The 24927-nt window shown below is 37.5% G+C and overlaps 4 protein-coding genes across 8 annotated transcripts; 2 read left to right on the top strand and 2 right to left on the bottom strand.

Annotated features, from left to right (window-relative positions):
• LOC18776418 lies at positions 2156 to 11284 on the bottom strand. 2 transcript variants are annotated; one of them, XM_020564595.1, is made up of 26 exons: positions 10942 to 11284; positions 10715 to 10857; positions 10363 to 10624; positions 10218 to 10282; positions 10053 to 10122; positions 9591 to 9956; positions 9163 to 9242; positions 9003 to 9054; positions 8621 to 8774; positions 8413 to 8500; positions 7070 to 7172; positions 6867 to 6957; positions 6647 to 6744; positions 6211 to 6393; positions 5772 to 6023; positions 5240 to 5335; positions 5039 to 5133; positions 4838 to 4901; positions 4652 to 4739; positions 4477 to 4550; positions 3987 to 4244; positions 3795 to 3868; positions 3551 to 3657; positions 3152 to 3270; positions 2935 to 3012; positions 2156 to 2817 (listed from the first exon to the last, which is right to left on the bottom strand). In XM_020564595.1, exons 1-26 carry the CDS (start codon positions 11227 to 11229, stop codon positions 2605 to 2607), a joined length of 3561 nt encoding a protein of 1186 aa, XP_020420184.1. In that variant the 5' UTR covers positions 11230 to 11284; the 3' UTR covers positions 2156 to 2604. The 2 variants fall into 2 exon arrangements, with proteins under 2 accessions (XP_020420184.1, XP_020420185.1); XM_020564596.1 differs by lacking the exons at positions 2156 to 2817; positions 2935 to 3012; positions 3152 to 3270 and having other exon boundaries at positions 3565 to 3657; positions 3743 to 3868.
• Positions 15289 to 17275, top strand: LOC18776118 (RING-H2 finger protein ATL79). The gene is made up of 2 exons (XM_007209504.2): positions 15289 to 16365; positions 16625 to 17275. The coding sequence occupies exon 1, from the start codon at positions 15666 to 15668 to the stop codon at positions 16341 to 16343; it is 678 nt and encodes a 225-aa protein (XP_007209566.1). The 5' UTR covers positions 15289 to 15665; the 3' UTR covers positions 16344 to 16365; positions 16625 to 17275.
• Positions 17092 to 20438, bottom strand: LOC18775719 (actin-7). 4 transcript variants are annotated; one of them, XM_007209186.2, is made up of 6 exons: positions 20172 to 20226; positions 19976 to 19993; positions 19109 to 19182; positions 18606 to 18999; positions 17844 to 18457; positions 17092 to 17450 (listed from the first exon to the last, which is right to left on the bottom strand). In XM_007209186.2, exons 3-6 carry the CDS (start codon positions 19166 to 19168, stop codon positions 17385 to 17387), a joined length of 1134 nt encoding a protein of 377 aa, XP_007209248.1. In that variant the 5' UTR covers positions 19169 to 19182; positions 19976 to 19993; positions 20172 to 20226; the 3' UTR covers positions 17092 to 17384. The 4 variants fall into 4 exon arrangements, with proteins under 4 accessions (XP_007209248.1, XP_007209249.1, XP_020419904.1 ...); XM_007209187.2 differs by having other exon boundaries at positions 19976 to 20438; XM_020564315.1 differs by lacking the exon at positions 20172 to 20226 and having other exon boundaries at positions 19109 to 19193; positions 19976 to 20130.
• On the top strand, positions 18465 to 24222 carry LOC18776163. Its single transcript, XM_007209672.2, has 3 exons — positions 18465 to 18483; positions 22394 to 22677; positions 23673 to 24222. Exons 2-3 carry the CDS (start codon positions 22450 to 22452, stop codon positions 23898 to 23900), a joined length of 456 nt encoding a protein of 151 aa, XP_007209734.1. The 5' UTR covers positions 18465 to 18483; positions 22394 to 22449; the 3' UTR covers positions 23901 to 24222.

Raw genomic sequence — 24927 nt, 5'->3', positions numbered from 1 at the left:
GAGCGTGGATTTTGTCCACTAGACGACATTTGCGGCCTTCTCAAAACAGAGGGAGAGAGAGACTCTGACCAAGCGACCACCCTCAAAATGCTCCTCACCAATTTTTTTTTTCAAAAGATAAAAAATAAATAAATAAATAAAAATCTTTTCAAAAGTTGATTAATTTTAGTTTTCTTTTTATTTAATTTAATGTGTAAACTGTTACCATATTTTTAGGTTACAATTAATAATTGATAATCCAAAAATAATGCTAAAAGCCACTTACAGACTGATAGTTAATTAAGCTTCTCTGCAACACTGTTTGATATTTATTTTATGGTTTCTGTTCACCTCCGCAATATGCACACACAGCTGTCTTCTGTATCCAATCTGGGATGCATTAAATTGCCAAACAATCCAAACCTGTTCATCCCACATAATAAAATGGACATCCCAAGAACCACAATCTTTTTTTTTCTCTTTTTCTTTTTGGTTCCACTCTCTGAGCATCTGTTTTATCACGAGTCATATGTTGTTGAAGGGCATCTTCTTCTACCCAATGCTGGAGACTTGCATTATTAACTCTCACATCAATACTTAATGAGAAAACAACCGGTTTATAGTTCAAATGATTAAGAACAGTTATTCCTACATATAATGTCCTGTGATTAAATCTCTCTCGCCGATATCGCTTATATAAAAAATAAAAATAAAAAACTTAATCAGAAAATAAATAAATAAGCTGTCGCATAATACAAGATGTACGTGCAAAACACATACCCCCCAAAATATATATGTACGTGCAAATTGACAAGGATGGACCAACGTAATAGGGGTTGAGAGGGACAAAGGGAGGAGCTAAATTGCAAGGAAGGATCACGTGATGCCTTGAGTGGCAAATATTTATGCTTGTCAATTGTGTCCCATAATGTTGGCTGCATTGTTATCAGTAAGGCCTTTTGACCCCACACATAGATGCTGACGTGGGATTCAAATATTAATGCGCTTGTATGATTAGCAAAAACCTAATTCAATCATGCAATTATGCAATTGTGCCATGCAACAGTCTTGTTTTGGAGGAGAGCAAGCATGCATACATTTGGAATTGAGAAGAGAGTGATGTGATGATGACCTTAAAGTTGAGATAAAAGGGGGGCCTTTGAGAAGGACTGGACTGTTCTTCCCATTTTAAAGAGTCATGACATGATAATAATTTTGTTTCCTCACTTCCCTTTGTCCTTTGCATTAATTAGGACACTTGTTTATTTTCGAATGGAGGTAGAAGGACATTTGCGTGTTGCTCGTCTAATAAGAAACTGAAAATACGAAGAATTATCACTTCGTCACATGATTTTATTAATCCACTTATCATAACATAGGTTAAAGACAATTTATATTTTAGAGTACTGTATTAGATAACCACGCCGACGTACATCCATCAAAACAACAAGAATCACGATGAGGCATAAAAGTGACTGAAAGTTTTGTCTACGTAACGCCTTTTTCATTTCTTTGGTCAAAAAGCAAATGGGACTTTTGGGTACTACTTTTTACCTCAATAATTATCAACTGGTAGTTTTATTATAATTTATCTATGAAGTAATTATCTTCATTCTAATATTTATCCGCAGACCTTCCTCCACTACTTCTCCATATTTATCCTCACTTTTCACACACACGCAGCATATCTATGAAGTAAAATGCTTGTTCTCAATCAAAACGTCTCTGTGAATCAATAAATAATTAGTTATAAATTAGTAGCTTCTACAGTTGACAGATACATTTGGATGGGGAAATTTGATCGGGATTTTGATTTGAGCTTTCATTTTCTGCTAATATTTTACTACTTTGCACCAAATCTTCTTTTTTTATTCTGCAGCGTTGCTTCTGTAATCGTGGAAGGATTTCAATCACTCTTATATTTGATCCATGGGATGGAGAAGGAACGAGAGGGACAGTCCATTCCGTGGGGTTAAATCTATTCATTATCATTTATGTCTTCCAAACAATTTCCAAACGATTTCTTTTTCAAGTTTAGTGAATGGACCCAAGCAAGTAGGTAAAAAGATGGGAGGAATTCGGAAGTCCGGACCAAGTGGATGTGAAACCACTCTCACAAAAGCTGGACCACCCTTGTGAGTTTGTTGTCGTGTATAAGAATATGTAGGGAAAGGGGTCCATAAGCTTGAATGAGTAATCATTAAATCACCATCCAAAGGTCACCCAAACACTATACATTTGTTGACACTGACATCGAAATGGCTGGCTTCTAAACTTTCAGAATTTGTAGCCGAAAGGAACTTCTATATTTTAGTCCACAGAAACCATACAATAAGGTCATAAATTAAATAAAGGACAACTATAACATTATAAATGCACTACAATACAACAAATTTCACCTATTTATGATCTTAACCAACCCCTCCATACCCATACCCAAGAAAAAGGCACCAAATAAGGAAAAAAAGAAAAGAAAAGAAAAGGAGAAAGCTACAACCTAATTAGCATATGATCATGACGAGCCCCCCGTATGTCTAACAGCGGCCCGACGGTGCTTCCCTACAATCTCATATCACAATTAAATATTTGTCTTCAAAGAGCAGCATTTCCCGTAACTGAGAGAACTCACTGGATGCTGTTCACTAACTTGTCAAATTTCTGCGCAATTGCATGATGCTTCCTGCAATTGTACAATTGAATTAGCGACCCAATTGCGTTACGTATCATCTCTTTCTTCGGATTCTCGATGAACTTATCGTTTTCAACTTCAGCTTGACAACTTGTCTCTCCTAGTGACGAGCACAGTGCCTTGAACCAATCTTCAAGGAATGAGGCTTTCTATATGCAGCAGAAAGAAACATGAGTCAGAAACAGCCAAAAGAAAAACGCATACCTAAGTTTCCACACACACTAAATGGATCAGGTTAATTTAATGTACTTGTAAGAAACACTTACTTTCACAAGAAAATCTTTGACAGGTTCATGATCAGAGCTTGAAGCGAGGATAAGAACATGCAGCATGGTTGAGGTCAACTGAACCAGGCACAAGAAAAAACTATTAAACACATCATATACCTCAGGCTCACACACACGCACATGTAACCAAAATGAATGGTTTTGACCAACATTAACCCATATAGCTGCTCAGGTGCAAATGATTCGGATTACTGACCTGCTTTTCAAGTGCAACTCTATATTTGAAATTTGATGGTGATGCAATATGGTCTGAACCTTGATTCTCTAATATATGCACCAGACCCTGGATGACATCGGAGAAGGATTCCCCATAATCTGCAACACAAACCAATAGCCTTCTATTTTAATTTCCAGATTTATTTATTTTTGGAAACTATCAATTTCTAGATTTTATGAAGGAATGATTAAAAAAAAACTCACACAAAACAAAACAAGAAAGATATCTTGATCAAGAATGTATCAAGGAGATGTCAGTCAACCAATGCAACTGATAATAGTAAAAAATTGAACTTTGGTTGAGACTGATAACTGATATAGAATAATGGAGTTACCAAGAGAACCATGAAATCGAAGAAGAGAAAACCCTATTACTTACCAAGTACTGATGCTGGCACCGCCAGAGCAGCAGCAGCTTGGATCCTGATCTTAAAGTTCGAAGAATCACGTAATAGTAGTAGTAGAATACTAAATACAGACGAAAACCTGTCAGAAAACTATGCATACTTAGTTTTTTTTCATTTTAAATTAATAGCTCACTTTCATACTTTAGGATGTAAATTGATCTCACACAGAACTATATTAGCAAACAAATGGCATTGTAACTGGTTGTCTCACTGTACCAATCCATGTCTTGCAGTCTTAATGTCTCATTCAGAAACAGGTTGCTCAAAGCATGACAAACATTCCATTGGACCTGTTAAATGCACAGTTAAAAAAAGTAGAGAACAAAATATAATAATGAGGATACAGTCTCATCCCTTCCATTCAAATTAGAAAAGAATTTCCAAATAGTTGGACTGTGAATATGATACCTTAACATTACCAGTCGTAACACAAGACATAAATGCCTGAACGACCTTTTCAAGCCAACATGAATCTCCCAAAGAAGCTGGATGGCGTGATATTGATACACCTTGTTGGCTTCCTGCCCTGTAATTGCTTGACGGTAATTCCTCAGGTCTAGTGCTCTTTAGAGATGAGCCCTTATTGTCCATTGTCCTGTCACTATCACTCGTATATTTGATAGATCTTGAAAGATTCCCTAGGGCCCTTACAGCATTTGATTTAATCTGACATTAGGGAAAAGAAAAGACTCAGAGCTGTGAGAGATATACATACAACTGAATACAAATACTGGAATAAAGCAAAAAATAGTTGTGCATAAATCCTTAATAACCATAATCATCTACCATCTATTAATTTTTTACATGCAACCAATGTTGATGACTTGGCTTATTAACATCTTCTTTAACTATTACAGAGTAAAAGATTTCAAATGACTTGGCTTATTAAAATATTTACCTTGTCTCCATCCTTAGTCAGACGCAAAGCACACTCAGTTAATAATGTGAATAATTTAGGGATTTCAGGAGAGCCTATACAAAAAGGGAAAAAAGAGAGAGAAGATTATAGTTTGAAATGACAATGATACAGTGCAAATGCTTTTGATCTATCACTCTTCTAAATTTAAGCTGACCTCCAGACTGTTTCAAGGCAAAATCATCAATACAATGACGAATAGAATCACATATGTTTGCCACAGCCCAAGAAGCAGTTATTCGCACCTGAAATAAGAATTAAAGGAAAGGTTTGACTGCTTATGAAACGAAATGAAACGCCCACTTCATTAAATAGAAAATAAAATTAGGGAATAAAAAAATACCGAGACCAAGGGATCGCGAGTGTTAATCTCCACAGCATGAATAAACTTATCAAGGATCTCTGCACTATATAATTAAGTTTTTAGTGAATTTCTGTCCAAGGAACAAAACAAAGCACAAAATTGATAAAGGATCAAATCAATAACAGATAAAAAGAATTCTGAGAAATCAATCAATGTCATTAAAAAACATTCCAAAATCACCTTTGAGAAACTTGAGGAAAGCATGAAATGACGCCAATGGCTCGACAAGCAGCTGACCTAACTGAAGGCACGGCATCATTTACAGCAGAACGAACCTAAAAAGATTTTGTAGGTATAGCTAATAAGAAAAAGCTTTCTGTTCCATTTACAGAGAAGAGCAGTTAAAGTAAAGCACCAACAATTAGTAACAAGAAAACTTACTAAATTAGAATGAATGAAGTCTTGCTTTTCCTTAGAGAATGAGAAGAAGACAGAAGAAGTAATACCAGCAAAACAAGTAACCGAGGCAGCTCTCACCTTCAAGAAAAAGGGAACGGTTCAGAGAGATTAAAACACAGAAAGATATCTCCTCTGCACTAGGTAGATTTACCCAACTTGGGCAGGATTTGGATGCTCTCCATCCTGCTCTCAAATAGGGAGTTCTATTTGGAGGTTTCAGCGGTTCAATCATATGATCAAATGACCATATTCTCCCGTGGGCCAAATGGTGATAGTCGCCAAATGAAAAGAACATGTTCTTTTCTACCATTTTAGCAATAGATACATCTCTTTTTACTATTTTACAGTTCTTCATGTAAAGTTATTTTTCCCTCAAATTCCTTGACAACTATTTGTATGATTTGACAAGGTTTTGTAATCTGCCAGAACTCTGGCTTTGACAACTGTTTACAAGGTTTTCTTATTTATTCAAACAAGTTATGTGATCAAAGGTCAATAGTTTATATCAACTAACCATTGCAGAAGTATGGTGTAGAACCAAAGGCATATGCTTCTCAATTGCCTCACACCACTGTTCATTTCCGGATTGACTTGATGTGGGTTCATCTCTAGTATTTTCTGAGCTCTCTGATTCATACAAAGGAGCCGATGAAACTTTCTTCATCCTTACACAGTCAGAAATAAATGGGGCATCAAGTAATTTATCATCTAAAGGGTCTTCAGTTCCTTTAAATCCAGATATTGCACGTAGACATTCGTCCAAAACCTGATACAATTGACATTAAAGGATCATCACATATGTCCGCAGAGGGGAAAAATCATTACACTGGCCTAAAATACTTCTAAGATTTTGCCTTATTTTTTAGTGTAAAACAAAGAGATTCACCCAAGGAAAATTACGTTTTTTTTTCTTTTTTGAGGGAGGAAAACCAAAGATATTAAAGGACACTTACTTTAATAGCAGCTGTAATGACTTTTTCCCCAATAAATCCAACAAAATTTCCAGTATGCCCCTTCCAAGACCCTGCAGGAACTTCAGGAGTAGCTGCCCTCAAAAGACCATAAACCATGGCGGAAATTTGTTTCCAACAGGAACCCATAATACTTGGGTAATTGTGTGAAACAGCCCTAAGAGCCTGTAAGAAACAATGCAAGCAATGTAATGCAACATCTTCCTTAGATATATTAATCCCATTTATCGACATTGCCACATGCCTTTATCCACCATAATACTTTGGAAAGAAAAAAAAAAGAAATTAAACAAGTGCACAGAAGAAAAGACACTATCAGGAAAACCACACACATTTCATGACAGCGGATGACATGCTCATGGTTGGCCAGAAAAAAATCAGAACTGCTATTAAAACCTGATTATTAGAAATCAATTACCTGAAGAGCCTCAAAGCATATCGTTGGGTTGGTCACTTGTTCTGAAAATTGAAATAATGTACAAAGAACACCAGACTTCTTTTTAGCCTCAGCAAAACCTGGCGAAAGGCACAGAAAAATGAGAAAAAGTTTGAAATTCAATAGGACGCTGTAGCTTAGGAATTAGCAAACATGAGCACCAGTAAATTTAATCTTCTTAGGCCACCAAAGTTAAGCTCACCATTAGATATCTCAATCAGAAGCATTTCTTTAACTTGCAGTGAAGACGGTGAGATATTCAGAGCTGTTGTCAAGCAACTAATACAAGAAGCCTGTCAAATGATTAAAAAAATTGTATAAGATATCACAGTGAGGAAAGGCAGGCATCACAGATATTATTTGCGTACTGTATCTGCAAAATAAAAAGAGAAAGGGATGACTAACCAGCAGACCCGTCTGATCACTTTTGAATGAAAACCCATTTGTTATCCTTTCTTGTAGAGATGTAAAAACTGTTGGCAACAATTCTCCAGGCATTCTTGAATATCTGTAGAATGATCATCGATAGAAACAATAAGTACACAAGGTTTTCCTAAAAAAAGGTCAGCAGTAACATCATGCATCGGATCTGTTGTGTCCACAAGTATCTAATAAAATAAATAAAATGCTATTATAAAGAATCAGCGGTCAAAGCAGGCCGGGCCATTTTTCAAATCCTCTCCACAATACATTTTTATGTTTATTTCTCTTTTTTAATAATATATGTTCTGTGGCATTGTATATTACAAACTCCCATGATTACAGAGCTCAACTTAAATACACAGGATTGCCATAAATAAAATAAATAAAAAATACCACTGGTTGTCAAGATTATGACCGGCAAATATCTTAAACAGATGAATATCAATAGAAAGCCAATGATGGTGTACCAATTAATTTGGTTGGAAAAGAATCCCGATGGAAGGCTATGGCTAAGTTAATGGGGTGTCCAGATAAAAGTTAGTTCCCAAATTACAGGTCCTATCAAAATAAGAATTCAATGTACTTCTATATGCATAAGTTAAGTTTACTATCCAAAAGCCTCTCTCAAGATTCTTCAGTCTGTTCAGAGCCTAATCATTTCATTTATTTCCATGAAATGATTAGGCTCTGACTAAGTTAATGGGGTGTCCAGATAAAAGTTAGTTCCCAAATTACAGGTCCTATCAAAATAAGAATTCAATGTACTTCTATATGCATAAGTTAAGTTTACCATCCGAAAGCCTCTTTCAAGATTCTTCAGCCTGTTCAGAGCCTAATCATTTCATTTATTTCCATGACTACGGACTAAGCATCCAACTTGTCCTATAAGACGTGTGCCGAGGCCTGCTACACAGAGGCTCACAGGGAACTAAGATGGACAAATGCACCTTGATAGTTGTAGTGGACACTGGGAAAACTTTTGCAAATGCTGCTAGGGTTTCCAAATCAGATCCTAATGTGAAGGAGATGACTTTCTCACCCAAAAGTAAGAAAAGTGGATAAGGAAAATATTCAAGCCCAAACAGGTAATATCAATGCACTTAAAGCTGTAAGCCATATCACTTGTGCCCAATTTCGGAATTGAATTATAAAAAGTATACACTAAAGTTTGTTCTAACATGAGGTTTTGGAATCTGAATACAGCTTTAAAAAAACAACATAAGAGACACAATGGAGTAAATACTAAATCACATTAAAACAAAACCAAGAAAGAAAAAAAAAACAATCCTTAACAATAAGATATTTTGGGGAGGAGAATTTCATACGGTGTAGATGATATCAAAAGCATGAGAATCTTGAACAAGGATGCCATCAATCTACTATGACTTTCACGTTGAATTAAGTATAAAATACCTACACCAGATACATCATAGAATTATTGCAACATCAAGATAACCAAAAAATACTCGAACAAGTAAAAGTAATATTATTGCACCAAAAATAAATTTGTGCAACATTACTGCTTTCACAAACCTGTATGAAGCTGCATGAGTATATGTCCAAGGGAACTTGAAAGAGCTGTGAAGGATCCACGTTTAGAAGATTCCTTGAATTCTGCTACCTGCAGAAAAACTGAAGATGGACCATCCAACATTGCTTCCAGGGTTGAGGCAGATGAAATCCGTGCCTGGGAACCATAACGAAGCACACGTCAGCTAGAAGCACCACTAGGGAAAAATTACTACATGACCATGAGAATATGTTTGAAAGTTATGAAAATGAGAAAAAGAATTGTCATGCAACATGGCATAAGTACAAAGTTATCTCTACATAAACCGCAGGGCATAGGTGTCAAATAATTCATGAAAAGGAAGTGCAGTGACTAAATATAATAAGAAAGAACAGGGAACAACACCTTTAGATAAGGATCAAATAGCAAGCATGTCATTAGTGTTGCTTCATACTTCCTGTAAATCAGAAGGTAACATGAAATAAGTGAGAATGAAAATTTGGTGATAGATAGTTAAGTTTATGAAATGAACTATTCATGAAGACGAGGAATTAGGATGCTTTACCTAGGTTGTAGTACATCACTTGTTGGCAAAAGCAGCGTCCATTGGCTAGTAAATGATTTGGAATCAGCTTGACAAAGATCCTTCGCCAAATTAACAAAGGAAATAAGGTAAATGTGCAGACATTAAAGATTACATGCTCAAAAGGCACCATACCAATTTCTCCACATATAATGGATAATGAAACCACGTCATTTTGTTAAAATCTTGTTAAATTCATAAAATTAACAAGTATTCCAGCTCAGAAAATCAACTTCAAAGAGTAAGGTATTCGAAATATAGTAACTTCTCCAGCAAGATCACAAAAACATTTGCTATACTTTAACATTTTCCTTCCTTAAACTTTTAACACATAAAGAAACGCTAGATTGCTTTGCAAAATAACCTTTTTGAGGTAATGCTAAGAACCAAAAAAAAATTGCAAAAATTACCTGTATACAAACTATTGCAGCAACTCTGACTTTTGATTTTTGAATGTTTTCAGTCTCTTTAATTGATCCATCACTGTCACTATAATCTGAATCTGATGATGCAAAATCAAGTACGGAAGATTCTTGATCTGATAAACTTTGAGAACCCCGAGCTCCTGTCTGCTTCGTATTTGAACTGTCCCTTTGGCGTAGGTGTGGAGGCCTATATGGGGTACGATCAGTCTTTTTAGGATCTTCCAAACGTGTCTTAAGGCTCGCTAAACTAAGTTCCTTCTCCTTTTGACCAACTACTGGACAAGTAAGTTGAGTTCTACTACTAATGCCATAGGAAAAGAACATTCTCAAAGCAGCCACAAAACCTGACACCTGAAAGGATAATCAAATCCAGGAGGTGTGAAACATAATGGTAGTGGATACAACTCTGTTAGTTGATTTTAATCTTGGTACACAAAAGCAACTTACGTGGTCAGAAAGGGAACACTTACGATCTGCGAGAGTCAAATGCAGACAATGCAGAAGAGATAAATAAAACCTGCAAAACGCACAAGTGCCATGCCAATATATATAAGGATGACGAATCCATGTATTACATGTTGAAACAAGCAAAACTAGAGACTCTCGGGATACCTGGACATAGCAGTGTCTTCCACAAGGCTTTTAGCTGCCAAGCCATCCATCACTTTCCTAAAAACCTAGTCCACAGCAAAACAGCATCAGCATCATATATACAGAAACATTCGCACAAATACCAAGTGTAAAAGAGAATCGCGACCTCAATCGTTGATCTCCAGATGTCCACAGGCAAGGATGAGCCAACTCTAGAGATTGTCTCTCCAAGCATAGTAAATGCAAGGGTCTGATTTTCCCACAGTGGCATTCTCTTTCCAGCTTCAAGAACAGAGCTTTGGCTGCGGATTGAGTGTGATGAGCTACTCAGCTCTGCATGAGAGCTCTCAATGATGTGCAGAAGGAACTTTACCAGCTGAATCTCATCCGCCGTCGAACACTTCCTCTGATACGTGCTCATAACACGTCTAAAGATAACGAATTTTACAAATTACAATCGAATTCGCAAATAGAATGCACATTTGCTCAGAATCGAAATGAAAACCATAGAAGCTTACCTTAGGGTCTGTAGAGCTTCCATAACGGGTGTGAATGTCGAAGAGCTGACGAAAACTCGAAGCATTTTGTTAAAAGCGTCGAGGATGAGAGTCCACGAAGCTGAATTGATCTCGAGAGGAAGACGATGGGAGATGTCATGGATCTGAATCAAACGACAAGAATTCTCAATATACAACGAAAACGAAGAAGCAAAGAAGCAAAAAGCCAAACTCTCTGCCGTTCATACCAAGTGAGTTGTGTGAGTGAAGGTAGGGGTCATGTCTTCAATGCCGTGAGGCCTTGTGGTGATGAGTTCCATGACGAACAGCAAATCGGAGGTAACTTCCTGGGGAGGGAGGGAGGGAGCGGCGGAGAGGAGAGTGTGAGAATGGGAGAAGATGAAATGGTGGAGGAGTTCGGGGATTGGGGTGCGCAGAGGAGTTGTTAGGGTTTCGTCTCTCACGGTCAGAAACGCCGTCCTCCACCACCGTACCGGCGATGACGATGATGACGACGAGGAAGATGCTACCGCCATTTCACAGCACGGCTTCTCTCAGTCCCTCCAACTCCCAGCAATTTTACTTGTTGCAGCATACGCTGTCCAAACTGCTTCGGATTTGCTTGAACCAGTGAAACAAGGCCTATTGGGCCCAACTATTGAATCATAGGTCCATTTTCATTATGGGCTAAAACATATTGGCCGTCGCCGAAACCTACGAAGAAACTCTCTCAGCTTAGAAGAGAGGGCCGGCTAGGGCTTAGATGTCCGTATTGCACTCGAAAAAGAAAGGCAAAAAGTCACTTTTGATCCATGTGGTTTACCACTTTTACCACTAAGGTTCATGTAGTTTCAATTTCGTCACTTTTGTAGCAGCGGTTTCAATATGATGCAATTTAAGGACAATTCCTAATTTCTTATACTTATTGAGGGGCATTTTAGTCCAAACTTGCAGCCCCTTCCCAACCACCTCCACTGTCACTAGACCTCCAAAAACTCCTTGTTGTAAACATTGACAATTCCACTGTCTAAACCAGCAATAAACAATGCTCCTTGGAGATGTACAAAGAGAGGTACCATTATACAACCTTCATCAATAATTTTTTTAGAGATTATGTTGAATTACATAATAAGAAACTATCAAAGCTTGTGACACTACACAAGGTGTAGTAAGAGCTATAATTGATGACACTGTTGTAATCCTAGGCTACTTTTATGATGCTTACAAAAGATCGAAGTAGACTTGCTCTGGCTACCTTATTTTTCTTTTTTGGCTGGAGATTACCTTCATCCCTTATGAAGAAATGAGATGGATTATGATTATAATTGTGAGTTTTTCTTTGGGTTCAAAAAAAAAATATAAAGAAATGTATCTCCCTTGTGTAATCCTAAGACCCGCTCGATTATGATTTTTTTAGTTGATGTTTATGTATAGATGGCCATATTTATCCCCCTTATGAGGAGGTGCTGCAAGTTTAGACTAAAATGCCCTTCAATAAGTATTAGAAATTGGAAATTGTCCTTATATTGGTTCAAATTGAAACCACAGGGACAAAAGTGACAAAATTGAAACCACAGGGACCTTAGTGGTAAAAGTGATAAACCACAGAGACCTAAAATGACTTTTTGCCAAAAACAAACATGTCATTTGGCAGGAACACTGCTTGGCTTTTTTGTTTTTTGTTTTTGTTTTTTTTCATTCATTAAGAAGTGAAAGTATTATATTGAGTTGTCTCAAGATTGTTTTCAACATGAATCAAATTAGGGGCACTTGGGGGGATGGGAGAGTTTAGCCACTTTTTCACTGGTGCCACCGCATGTGCGAAAACAAAACTAATTGTCCAACTTTCATTCCAACTCAAGCGGGTGGTATGAGGCTTAGATGTCCACATTATACTCGCAAAACTAACACAAGTCGTGAACTAGAACACTATTCGGCTCCTTATAAGTACGAACAAAACTAACCATCTCATTTTCATTGCAACCCAATAAGCCCGGTTCATGCACATATGTTTACATTGCACTCACCAAACTAGCATGGTGGAAAGACACGTCACAATATGAGAAGGAAAGTGTTTTTCATTCGACCCACCATACATTGTTGATGCTAGCAGTTTGGAGACCCATAACTTAAACCGTCTTTTAACCTTCTCCGATTGCAACATATTTACTTAACCCATCACTTTCCTCAATCGTTACCACCTGAATATCTTGGTCGCCACGGCACTGTTACTGTATACATCCGCCATTTGCATTGGTGATTTGTCTTCTGAGCCCCTTCCGTTTCTTATCATAATTATGAGCACTGTTTTCATCTTGGTCCAAACGCCAAATTCGACCAAGCAGAAGTGGGGACACAAAACACATGTTTAAAAATAAATAAAAAAGACAAGAAAAATGACAGATACGGCAGAAGTTGGTAGGTCTGCACAGAAAGTGGGCTGAGCTGAAGCTGAAAGCAGCCTCAACCAAACGCATTGATTTTAGGGGGCCATGGACATGTGTCCCAAATCCCTACTATTTATTGCTGTTGTTTTTGAGTTGTCCTGCGATGCAGGCAACCTCAGTTTTGACTCATTTCCAAAATGGCTAGCTTGGCTTTACTGGTGGTGTAATTTCTTGTTTTTTTTGTCACTTGTATAAGCCGACTCTGTGGATCCAAAATATGCAACCGTCCTTCTAAAGCCCATACCATACCCATTTTCATTTACTATTGTGGCCTTATCTTCAATTTATGAGATTAAAAAAATCAAAATTTTCATAATTTTAAAAGTAATCTTGAATTTTCTACCGCTATTAGTCATCTAGGCTTTGTTTGGTGGCTCGACCACAACATGATTAGAATTGAGTAATCTAAGTAGTTTTCTTAGTTAGGCGTGTAATCTTTTTGATTTGTTCTAAATATCTGGCAATCAATCAAGGAAACAAGGATGGGATGGGGTTTTAGAAGTGTCAAATTCTCTCTCTCTCTCTCGCTCTCTCTTTCTCTAAATTATATAATAGCATAGAGCCAACCTCTGTTTTCTCTCCCCAAATAATACCAAAAGCAAACAATCCTTGTTTCAGTTGTAGACAAAGCTTCCCTGCCCTTATCAGCATATCCACATAATTCAATGCTTTTTAACTTTTCATGTTTTTTACATTGAAAAAAAAGCCATATGGGGTCGGGGGTCGACTGCACATTGCAGCAGAAGCAGAAGCACACAGATTTTTGTTAATCTTGGGCTACAGAAAAGCCAATTACAGATCTTTCTTCATATAATTATTTATATCTGCTAAACCCAGCGGCTCCACTTTACCATATAATCATTGTTCTTCTTTTTTTATTCCTCTCTTTTCCTTTGTTGTTACCAATGGATCAAGGCTAGCTAGTTCCATTGAGAGAAGCTTGTCGACTTATATCAAATCATCATTTTAGACAAAAACTACCAAAATTAATGTGTTAAATAAGAAGGAAAAAGGAGTTCAGAAGATATACATGAAGCTGCTTGATGGTGGAAATCAATTTTAATATTCATGTGTTGATGACTCCCATTCCATCTACTTTGAAAAAGAAAATATCTGAACTTAAAACTCTTTTTCATATTAAGCTAAAAAAAGAAAAAAAATATCGATAAACTAAGAGTCCGTAAATTAAAACTTTATGCATTGAAGTAGAAGTTTCAAATACGTGTCAAAGTTGGAATTTAATTTGGCATCTTGATATGTGTCATAATTTCTTTGCAATCATGAGAAAGAATGCAATTTGTAATTGAGAAAATGATTAGGTTGTGGATGTCTCCTATAACCCTGTACATTTGGATAGATATGAATCTTCCTGCCCCTATGAGATTGCATGTTCATGACTTTTTTTTTATTTTTTATTTTTTTTATAAATTGTTTACTTCACTGTGACATAGCAGATCCTAAAACAAGACTCATTCTCCACTTCCTTTCCCTCACACTCAAATATATCCATCTTTTACTTAATTAGATTTTGCTTTAATGGTAATTGTTCATTTGATTAAATTTTGAATTTTCCTTTTTTCTTATTATTTTTTTTAAGGGTTACAGTTTTCAAATTCTGTTTATCTTTCAAGATTCACGTTTAAAGTTCTAAACCAAAATAAGTGAGGAGACTTAATTCTTTGTATTTGGAAAAAGAATCATTCCTTTCCCTCTAACCTAGTTGCAGATTGTAATTAAATCGAAGACTTGTGTAACATAACACGAGTATATTGTTAGCTTAAGTTGTGTTATATTCTTCTTGAAACGAGATATCATATGCTATGTCAAACAACTAAAGTAAGGATAAAACTATCAAGTACTAGATGCTAGACCCACACTCATAGTCAACCTAATAATGGTTCGGAATTTTACTTTTTCCACCTTTTTTTCAAAAACGAGTAAAATTCTTATAATTCTTGTTGGAGTTCAAAAAGAAATCCTAATTCGCGCAATTACATATATAAATCATATGTATTAGGTAAAATTAAGTACTTTTTTATACAAAATATATTGAAAGAGACGAGACTCCAACACATAACTTCAAATGCAAGAGATATTAAGTAGTTTTAACACGTTCAAATTTACCATTTTTATTATTACTTAACCATTTGTGAGTTATAATTAATATTTTGGAGTGAATGAAGCTCCCAGAAGAAGGTAGACAATGAGAATCGTATGCCCCACACATGTGAATGACAAATTTGTTTCAAAAGCCACCAGGCAAAATAATGTAAAACCTCAACTACACGTATGCATTTCTTCCTGCCTTAAGACTTATAAATCATCCTAATCTCAACACTCACGCAATCACTCTCTCTCTTTCTCTCTCTCTCCATCATCATTCAACAACCTCATGTCAGAATCCAAAGAACCCAAAAAAAGAAAACAGTAAAAGAAAAACACCAGAATTAATATAAAACATTCCCCTTTCTGCAAAAGGAAAGCTGGATCATCAGAAAAACAGAGCAAATTAAAACAAAACATAAATGAGACCGCCACCACCGCCAAGAAGATCACTGGAGCTATCAGCAGCATCCCAAGTAGCTGAATTTGGCTTCGTCCACCTCTCTCCGTCGCTCTCCTCCCCTCCCCCCACCAGACAAACGACATGCGTTTCGCACACCTGCCGCTGGTGGCCCTACTCTGGCTCCAAAGAGTTCGAGGCCAACGCCGCCATGGTCATAATCATCCTCCTCTCCGCCCTCATTTGTGCTTTGGGCCTCAACGCCGCCATCCGCTGCTTCCTCCGCGGCGGCGGGAGCGACGACAACAACAGCCCACGGGACAACGATGATAGCAGTCATCTTCCGCAGACCCAGCAAGAATTGGTTCAAGCTCAGCAGAAGAGCAATGTGGCGGGAGTTTCGTGCCTGGAGGGGGCGCCGGAACTTTTCTACTCGGCGGAGATGAAGGCGACGCTGGCGGGGGCGGAGGCGGAGTGCGCCATTTGTTTGTCGGAGTTTGTGGAGGGGGAAGGGATCAGAGTGCTGGGGAGGTGCAAACATGGCTTCCATACTCACTGCATACAGGAGTGGCTGTCTTCTCACTCCTCTTGTCCCACCTGCCGCCGCACGTGCCTTCCTCAATCGCCGCCTCCATCGCCACCACAACCCACCACGGACAATAGTTCCCAGCGAATTCCCGCGCCGGAAAGCGGTCCATAGAGCTAGCCGCTGTACACAACATGTATGTAACTAGTAATTTCGAATTCGAGTTGGAAGTTTTTTCAGTTATTTAATTGGTGCCATAATAGCTTAATTTAATTAATTTGGTACTAATTAATCACTAAGCAAAAATGATCAAAACCGTTTTAGCTAGATCCAAAAACCAGCATATATAGTAAGTAGATCATTTTACTTATCTGCTTCTGCAGCTGTAAAAATAACCGTCCAGGTTTTTTCGACTTTTACTGAACATGCATTTGGCCTCTTGTCTTACTGGCCAGCTGCTGAATGCTGATCCATGCTAACAGATAGGAAGTTCAGTGTGTGCCTGTATAACTTATGGGGGTGGATTGATATAACGTTTCTCTTTCCAGCCGTTTCGAACTGCCAGCCAATGTCTCTTTCTGCTAAAGTACCAACGCACCGCGAACTTGCAACGTAGTTTCATAACTGAAGCGTAGTGCTAGAATCAATCGTGCACGCTGCTAGCTTCAGTCAGTCACGAAGCACGCTGCTAGGGTCAGTCAGTCACGAAGCACGTCAAGCACGTTGCTTTGCGCAACTGACCGTAACATCCCGCAGTGCTTACGTCTTAATACTTTTTTTTGGGTGGTTGAAGATAAGACTCAATGCATAGGTAAGATATGAAAGAATGACATTCAGCTGGAGAGAGAGAGAGAGAGAGACGAAGCCATGCTGATATTAGGGGAGGGCAAACGCAGTTTATGCAGCCAATTTCACTCATTTCCCAACCAAAAATACGATATTGATAAATTACTGCAGCCAAAACAACAACATTACTCGCTATTATATTCTATTTATTTCAACAACCGCGAAAACCACATGAACTATGTGTACAGAACAACTACAATACCGATTTGATTCAAGAACTAGTGTTGCTACTATCAAGTATACATATGACACGACAAACAGAGAAAACTGAAGCAAGATGACAAACAGACCAAGCTCACACCACTAAAACATCTGACAAACAATCCAAAACCACATAGTCCAAGGGGAAGAGACAATACGATCACATGTCTAGAAGCACTTTCTGTGAACGATGGATGGCCCTGATTCATCGTACTCTGACTTAGATATCCACATCTGCATTCAAGCAAAACAATAACCAGACATTATAATCATAGAATCATACTGCCGTAGTAAAAATACTACAAGAATTGATAATAATAAAAAATGAAGAGTTGCCCATCATGATAATCATTCCAACGCATCCAAATCCAAAAACAAAATAACAAGAAAAGAGGAAAAGTTTCGCAACAATCCGAAAGTACTAAACTTTTAGAAGTTTATTTGGGAGAAAATGAAGAAGAAAGATTTCACATATTTTTCTAGCTTTCTAAGCATAAACTCATAAGCTATTTCAAAGTAAATTAAGAATTCACTATCATCATTTTTTTTCTTTCTTCTATGATCAATAGAAATGAAGGGAAAATCAAGTATAAATTACTGTCATAGGAGAAGCAGTGTAACCGATACCTGCTGGAATGTGCTCAGTGAAGCTAATATAGACCCTCCAATCCAGACACTGTATTTTCTCTCTGGAGGTGCTACCACCTTAATCTTCACGCTGCTTGGTGCAAGGGCTGTGATCTCCTTGCTCATTCGATCAGCAATTCCTGGGAACATGGTGGACCCTCCACTCAGCACTATGTTACCATACAAGTCTTTTCTGATGTCAACATCACACTTCATAATTGAGTTGTAGGTGGTCTCGTGAATTCCAGGAGACTCCATTCCAATAAATGATGGTTGAAATAGGACCTCGGGACAACGGAATCGCTCTGCTCCAATTGTAATTACCTGACCATCAGGTAGTTCATAGCTCTTCTCAATTGATGAGCTGGTTTTAGCAGTTTCAAGTTCCTGTTCATAATCAAGTGCCACATAGGCAAGTTTCTCCTTAATGTCACGTACAATTTCCCGTTCAGCAGTTGTAGTAAAAGTGTACCCTCTCTCAGTCAGGATCTTCATTAAGGCATCTGTTAAATCTCTTCCAGCGAGGTCAAGCCGGAGGATGGCATGTGGAAGCGCATAACCTTCGTAGATGGGAACTGTGTGACTGACTCCATCACCAGAGTCCAGCACAATACCTGGGAAACGTTTCGTTGATTAAAAGGTAATGAACTTTCAAAATATTAGAACTTTTCTTCCAAATTTATTACTTTGTTTGCACTTGGTGGCAGAATTATAACAATTTAAATAGATAGATCACTCCCAGTTTTTTGAATTGGTAAGAACCTGTAGTACGCCCACTAGCATAGAGGGAGAGAACTGCTTGAATGGCAACATACATAGCAGGGACATTGAAGGTCTCAAACATGATCTGAGTCATCTTCTCCCTGTTTGCCTTAGGATTCAGGGGTGCCTCAGTAAGAAGTACAGGATGTTCTTCAGGAGCCACACGAAGCTCATTGTAGAAAGTATGATGCCAGATCTTTTCCATGTCGTCCCAGTTGCTAACAATCCCATGTTCAATAGGGTATTTTAGTGTGAGAATACCTCTTTTGGACTGGGCCTCATCTCCAACATAGGCATCTTTCTGTCCCATCCCCACCATAACACCCGTGTGTCTAGGTCGACCAACAATACTGGGGAAGACGGCCCTTGGAGCATCATCTCCGGCAAATCCAGCCTGTTCAAGGAGGTCATAAGGAATGGTAAATACCAAGGGACCAAGGGAGTTTTTGTATACTAAGATGGATTTTCCTACATTGCTAGACCAAATGAATCTATGGCCTTACCTTAACCATTCCAGTTCCATTATCACAGACAAGAGGCTGAATGTCCTCGGTATCTGCCATTCTTTATGGTAACACTGCAAAAAATCTGTTAGAAACCTAAGAAGCATACTTCAATTCAACAACCACGAATCGCCTCTATCCTCATAATGCATATAGTTAGATCAGAATAACTCTGTTTTGGTCTAGGAAGTTGGGAGTGTCTACATCAATGTAAAAAACTTGCATATTATAATGCTTGAAACAGGAATTCATTTGGAGATAGCAATATTTCACAACTTGAAGAAATCTGCAAGACTTAGACAGCAGCAAAAACAGGCAAAGAAAATACACACGAGGATTTATAATCACAAATAAAAGATCCCGCTTTTGACTGAGATACATGCAGCCAACAATAAAAAACTTGATACGAAGAGAAATGGGATTTTGAATCTCCTATTGTCCTAAAACGTTGTTAACTATACATAATCAAAACTTGATCATGCTTGGAGGTTGTGATATGATACCCTGATGGGCTGATGCCATCGAAATTTAGAACCCATCTGATCAAATCAATCAAACCACTCAGACAGACAAAAAACCAAAAATTACATCAAAGTTGGTCACTCCCAACCAGTGACTTGAGTGATCAAAATCAACAGCCAGAAACAATCACTCAACCAATTTATCAAACACCAGAAATTCAAATTGAACTCGGATAGATTAATTAACACAAGACTAAAAATATTAAAACACAGCAGGAAATCGGATGCAGAGCACAGAAATGATCGCTTGAACTTACAAAAGTAATCACAGAGGGGAAAAAAAAGAGCAAAGAAATTGAAGAGAATTAAAATTAAAAAAATGGTTTCTTGGTAAGAAGCATATCACCTTGGGAGTTTGGGCTCGCTGAGGATGGAGAAGTCACAGCAGAACAGAGAAGGCGTGCAGATGAAAACAAGGAGGCAGAGAGTGAAGAGACAGACGATTAATAATGGAAGAAAGAAAGAAAGTCGGTGTAGATTCTGTTTTACGATTAGACAAACAAACAAAGATGATAATAAATAAAAAGGAAGGAAATTTTTACCAAACTGCACTGCAAAGTGTTGGACGGTGGAGCCGCCAATGAACTTTCCAGAATGTAATTTACAGAAAATAAAATAAATATATGAAAAAAGGATATTAAAAAAAAGAAAAAAGAGGGGACAGCTGGAAATTTGACTCGTTTCTCTGCTGCTTATGGTAAAGGGCGGGCTGACACCAATGCAAAGCTGAAAGCGCCACGCGGTGATGCTATGAGAGGAAAAAAGTTTATTTCCGAAGTTCGCGGTGTTGTGTCCAAAATCTCCTTTAGACAACTAAATAGAATATGACATCAATTATTTTTACAGTATAGTAATATTAAATTAGTTTTTTTATTTTTAAAATCCAATTATTATTATTGTTATTTACACCAACAATCTACCACCGGCATTCATGCCAATTATCTTCTTTAGACAACTAAATACAATATAACAGCGATTATTTTTACAATATAATAGTATTAAATTAACTTTTATTCTTCTTTTAAATTCAATTATTATTATTATTATTATTCACACGAACAATCCACCACCGGAATTCATGCCAATCTCCTATGAATTGGAGAAAAAAATGTACTTCTATAAAAATAATTCCACACTTGCAGCAACAATTGCATTTACAATAGTTTTTTTTGTTTGTCTGGAGAGGTAATGAAACTCAAAGAAATACAAAGATAAAATATAAAAATTGATCACATAAAAACTAATTGATAATCAAAACGACGACACAGTGGGAAACGGCACAAGGGGCACGAGCGATGACTAGGACAGGTTTCGAGCCACTTCTCGATGCAGTTGACATGAAAAATATGAGAGCAGGGCAAGTGAAGAAGCCGATTCCCATTCGTACCGCTCTCAAATTCCTCCCTACAAATCGCACACATCGTCTCTCCCCTAATCTGCGATCGTTCCATTCTCTGCTTCCTATTCTTCGTCATTACTAGGCTCACCACATGGGGCAAACATTCCGACTTCTTCGCCTTAAAACCAGCCAATAAAGACCCAATGATGTGCTCGTGTTTGAACTCCGGGATTTCCATGGCGGCCAGGGCGTCGGCCATCAGGCTAATTGAATCGGAAGCGGAATTTGTGCTATGACTTTCTTCAAATACTAATAATAAATCGGCGCGAGAGAGCGTAATGTCGATTTCGGAGTCAAAGAGCGGCGGCTCACGACTGACTTCGACTGGAACGTCGTCTTCGTCTGTCCAAACCGTTTCGGTTTCCTTGAAGAGTTTGAATTTGAGATGATACTGATCTTCGACGGGAATTGGATGATTTGTTTGCATTGTGAATGATTGAAACCGTGGGAAATTAAGAAGCTGAAACTGTGAAATTGATCGGGAAAGTGGAAAAAGTTAGGCTGACTGAGAGTTGCCTTACGATATTTATACTAATTTTCAGTTCTCCTAATCGATTTAGGACTAGCTAGGTCGGTGGGATGCTAATTCAAAATTTTGGCTACGGTCTACCGGTTAGGGTAGGAAAGTTGGTTTTTGAGCTTTTATTTGTGGGCTTTGGCCTGTTCTTAAATTTGGGCTTTTTATTTGTGCCTTCTGCTCTTGCTGTAGTCTACTTGGGCCTTTGGACAAACCAATTTTTTATTTTTTAAAATACAAATTTGAAAAACAAAGTTGTTATTAATTATTATTATTATAATTTTTATAAAATCCATATCTAATCTACGAGGTCTCTGAAAAAAAAAATCTAATCTATGAGGATGAAATTTGAACTTAAGTGCAATGAGACATGCTCACTGTCCTAATCAATTGACCTAACTCATGTCAACAAAAATATTCTCCATTGGATGTTTGGATTGGAGGTGAGCTGATTCGAATTGGGACCAACCGGATTGTGAATTTGTGAGGGCAAAGACGACTGGAAATTTTTTATTAATTACTTTTGTGCTTACAAAATATAAATTTTGATTTTAAAATATAAATAGGTTATTAAAGAAATTTACAAACATGTGGCCGGGCCAGCCTCACCCAAAAGAAAGCCCAGTGGAGTTTGAATTGGGCCAGTCCGCCCTTTTTTGTCGGCCTCGACGACCCAATAGTAGAAATAGAATCCTACGCCTGCACGCGGAGGGAGCTAATAATGTCGTCCAAAAGAGAAAAACGACATCAAAATCGAACTGCAAATGCACGTGAGCAGCGCGTGACATTGATGAAAGAAAGAGGGTTTTCAGCTCCCTAAACCCCTTGATCTAATTCCAATTTTCCAGTGAAAGAAGCAGTGAGGAAGAAGAGCGGTTGCGTTGTGAGCTCGTGGAATCGGGAGATGTGGTTTGGCGGTGGCGCGTTTAGGGCTTCCACTTCGACTGGAAGCGGTTTGATTACAAGCGCCACTGCGTTTGTGAGGCATTTCTCTCGGAAGCGCGCAGAGAATTTGAGGAAAATCAACCCCAAAGTGAGCTTTCCGGAGGCTAACTCCATTGCTCGTGATCTATACGACGTCGTCAAGCAACATGGCCCTCTCACCATCTCCAATACTTGGGTTCAGGCTAAGGTTCTCCCCCTTTCTGTGAAATTATAATAGTTATGTTTCATATAATATATATTTGTGTGTGCGTGTGTGAATGTGACCCTTTCCATTGGGTCATTTTCATTTCTAATCACTGTGCTTAGTTGTGCATGAAATTTTATTAATTGGGTTTGAAACCAAATCTTGTCCTGTTGAGGCAGTCTCCCAGGCATGTCAGATTGAAGTGAAGGGTGATGTAACCTAGCTTTCATACAGCTATTTTTATGCAATAAGTAATATTCTGTCATTCATTAGAGTAGGATAACTTGAACTGTAACTATGAGAATGTACTGAATCATACTTTCCATCTTATAATTGTATCCTTGGCTGATTATACTTTCTAGCTTTAACAAGTTTCTAATAAAACTTGAATGGTTTCTGTTAATACTAACATTCAAAATTTTAAATATAACACCGAAATCACAAGGTGCTTAAGTTTAAGAAATTAAAGCACAGGCATCTGTGCTTTTTAGGCCTAACCATAGAAATGAGAAAGCCTGTGTTCATATTTATGACAATCCTAGAGTTTATGCTAACTTTGTTTGTATTTATGATACAAGAAAGTACTAATTTTTCGGTGTTATCTTTGGGCATACTTTTTCTTGCACTAGTTCATAACATTTTCTAGTAGTTGGAAATATAAAATTTGAGAACTCTAATACATAGCTGGTCATTTGTTTCTGTATAAATATGTGTTCGATACTAATTTTCCAGTGCTAGAGTGTAACCATGTCTAGGAATTGTATGCTAGCAAGTACTCCTTACCAAACTAAGGCGGTCTATACTGTAATAGGTACCTGGTTTACTGATATCTAATATAGAGTGCTTTTCGTCAAACTTTTTATCTGAAATTTCCAATATAGCCTTGGATTCTACATAGTGATGCCTGTTCATCCCAGACCACATGTTTCATGTATTTGTGGTTCTCTAAATTTTTGTTGGTTCATGTTTCTGATTAATGTTTTAATTGAAAAAATCAGGATTCTGGTCTCAGTGGATTGAACAGCAAAACACACATGAAGATAATGCTAAAATGGATGAGGGGAAGGAAGATGCTGAAGCTGTTCCCCAACCAAGTTGGTTCCACCAAAAAATTCTTGTTATGTTCACTGCCTGAAGACCCAGAAGTTACTGAATTTAGAACTTCCTCAGCAGTGAAGGTCCAAAATAGGAAGCCTTCTGTGAAGCGCAAAAAGCAAAAGAAATAAGAAGTCTGTCTGAGCTTTCCCATTCGGCTTGGACCCTATCGCCTTGCTTAGTGTGTTCCATTGTGATTTCAGTGCTCCCTTTGGCTGTATGAGTCAACTTTCCCTTTCCTACTTGTGCTGCTATCAATAGCTGTTTCACTAATCTATGGTTGTTTTTGGAAATACTGTTCTTTTTGTTTTGTCCTCTTTTCGGATGAATTTAGGTTCGGTAGTGATTACAGGTTGCTTGTATAATTTAGGAGGACAAATTTGATAATTGAAATAATATTGGTGGCAGATGTTGTTTCGAATTCTAGCATGATTGAATTCAATATTTGTGTTACCATCAATCTTCTTTTATCATTCGATACACTATATAATCCATACAAAACGACGACCTCGGAATTCTCAAAAAAAAAAGAAGAGCATTGGACTATTTTTGTTTAAATAAATAAAACGACATCGCACTGGTTGATATAATCTATAAACGAGGAGGACCAAATAATCCAGTGAATACTGTACTGGGTTATAAAGATAAAACTTACTTAAATAGACACAAATGCCCTTAAAAATTAAAACCCACATAAACCTAAAAAGCAAAACCCTACTACACAAAGTTTAGAATCACACGCACCTTAGTCGAACTATTGGTAAGTGATCTTCTTTTTCTTTATGCATATTTTGTGCTTCTTCGTGCGGTTGCTTCTTTCTTTAAATTGTTTCTTCATTTCCTTAACTTGATAGGAACAAGAAATTGAAATATTCATCAATTTAGATGTGTTTTGATGGTGTGATGGTGCTTTTTTACATATACCCATAGATGTTTTTTTAAACAGGTTGTTTGGCTTCCTTCCTGTTGTCATTTGAAATTCTTTTGTGTATATTAAGCACTATGATATCTCCTCCTCTAGGCTATGGGCAAAGGTTTGGTAAACATATATCCATAGATGTTTTTTTTAACAGGTTTTGTTAGGCATCTACAAGTTTGCGCATCAATTTTCTTCAAAGTCTAGATCTTTGATATCAATAACTGGGACTCAAAATATAT

Source organism: Prunus persica, chromosome G5 (genome assembly GCF_000346465.2).
Source record: "Prunus persica cultivar Lovell chromosome G5, Prunus_persica_NCBIv2, whole genome shotgun sequence".
In the NCBI taxonomy this organism is placed as follows: domain Eukaryota; kingdom Viridiplantae; phylum Streptophyta; class Magnoliopsida; order Rosales; family Rosaceae; genus Prunus; species Prunus persica.
This window is presented reverse-complemented; position numbering and strand designations above follow the sequence as displayed.

Bases quoted from the DNA above. Each gene is read 5' to 3' on its own strand.
- LOC18776418 (XM_020564595.1), bottom strand. From the start codon at position 11,229: ATGGCGGTAGCATCTTCCTCGTCGTCATCATCGTCATCGCCGGTACGG. The intron at 5,336-5,771 runs GTTAGTTGATAT...TTTTTCTTGAAG, and splicing joins TACACCATACTTCTGCAATG to GTGAGAGCTGCCTCGGTTAC. The intron at 4,245-4,476 runs GTAAATATTTTA...CCCTAATGTCAG, and splicing joins TGACTAAGGATGGAGACAAG to ATTAAATCAAATGCTGTAAG.
- LOC18776163 (XM_007209672.2), top strand. From the start codon at position 22,450: ATGTGGTTTGGCGGTGGCGCGTTTAGGGCTTCCACTTCGACTGGAAGC. The intron at 22,678-23,672 runs GTTCTCCCCCTT...TGAAAAAATCAG, and splicing joins ATACTTGGGTTCAGGCTAAG to GATTCTGGTCTCAGTGGATT.
- LOC18775719 (XM_007209187.2), bottom strand. From the start codon at position 19,168: ATGGCAGATACCGAGGACATTCAGCCTCTTGTCTGTGATAATGGAACT. The intron at 19,000-19,108 runs GTAAGGCCATAG...CTCCTTGAACAG, and splicing joins ATGGAACTGGAATGGTTAAG to GCTGGATTTGCCGGAGATGA. The intron at 17,451-17,843 runs GTATCGGTTACA...GCTTGAATGCAG, and splicing joins CACTGAGCACATTCCAGCAG to ATGTGGATATCTAAGTCAGA.
- LOC18776118 (XM_007209504.2), top strand. From the start codon at position 15,666: ATGAGACCGCCACCACCGCCAAGAAGATCACTGGAGCTATCAGCAGCA.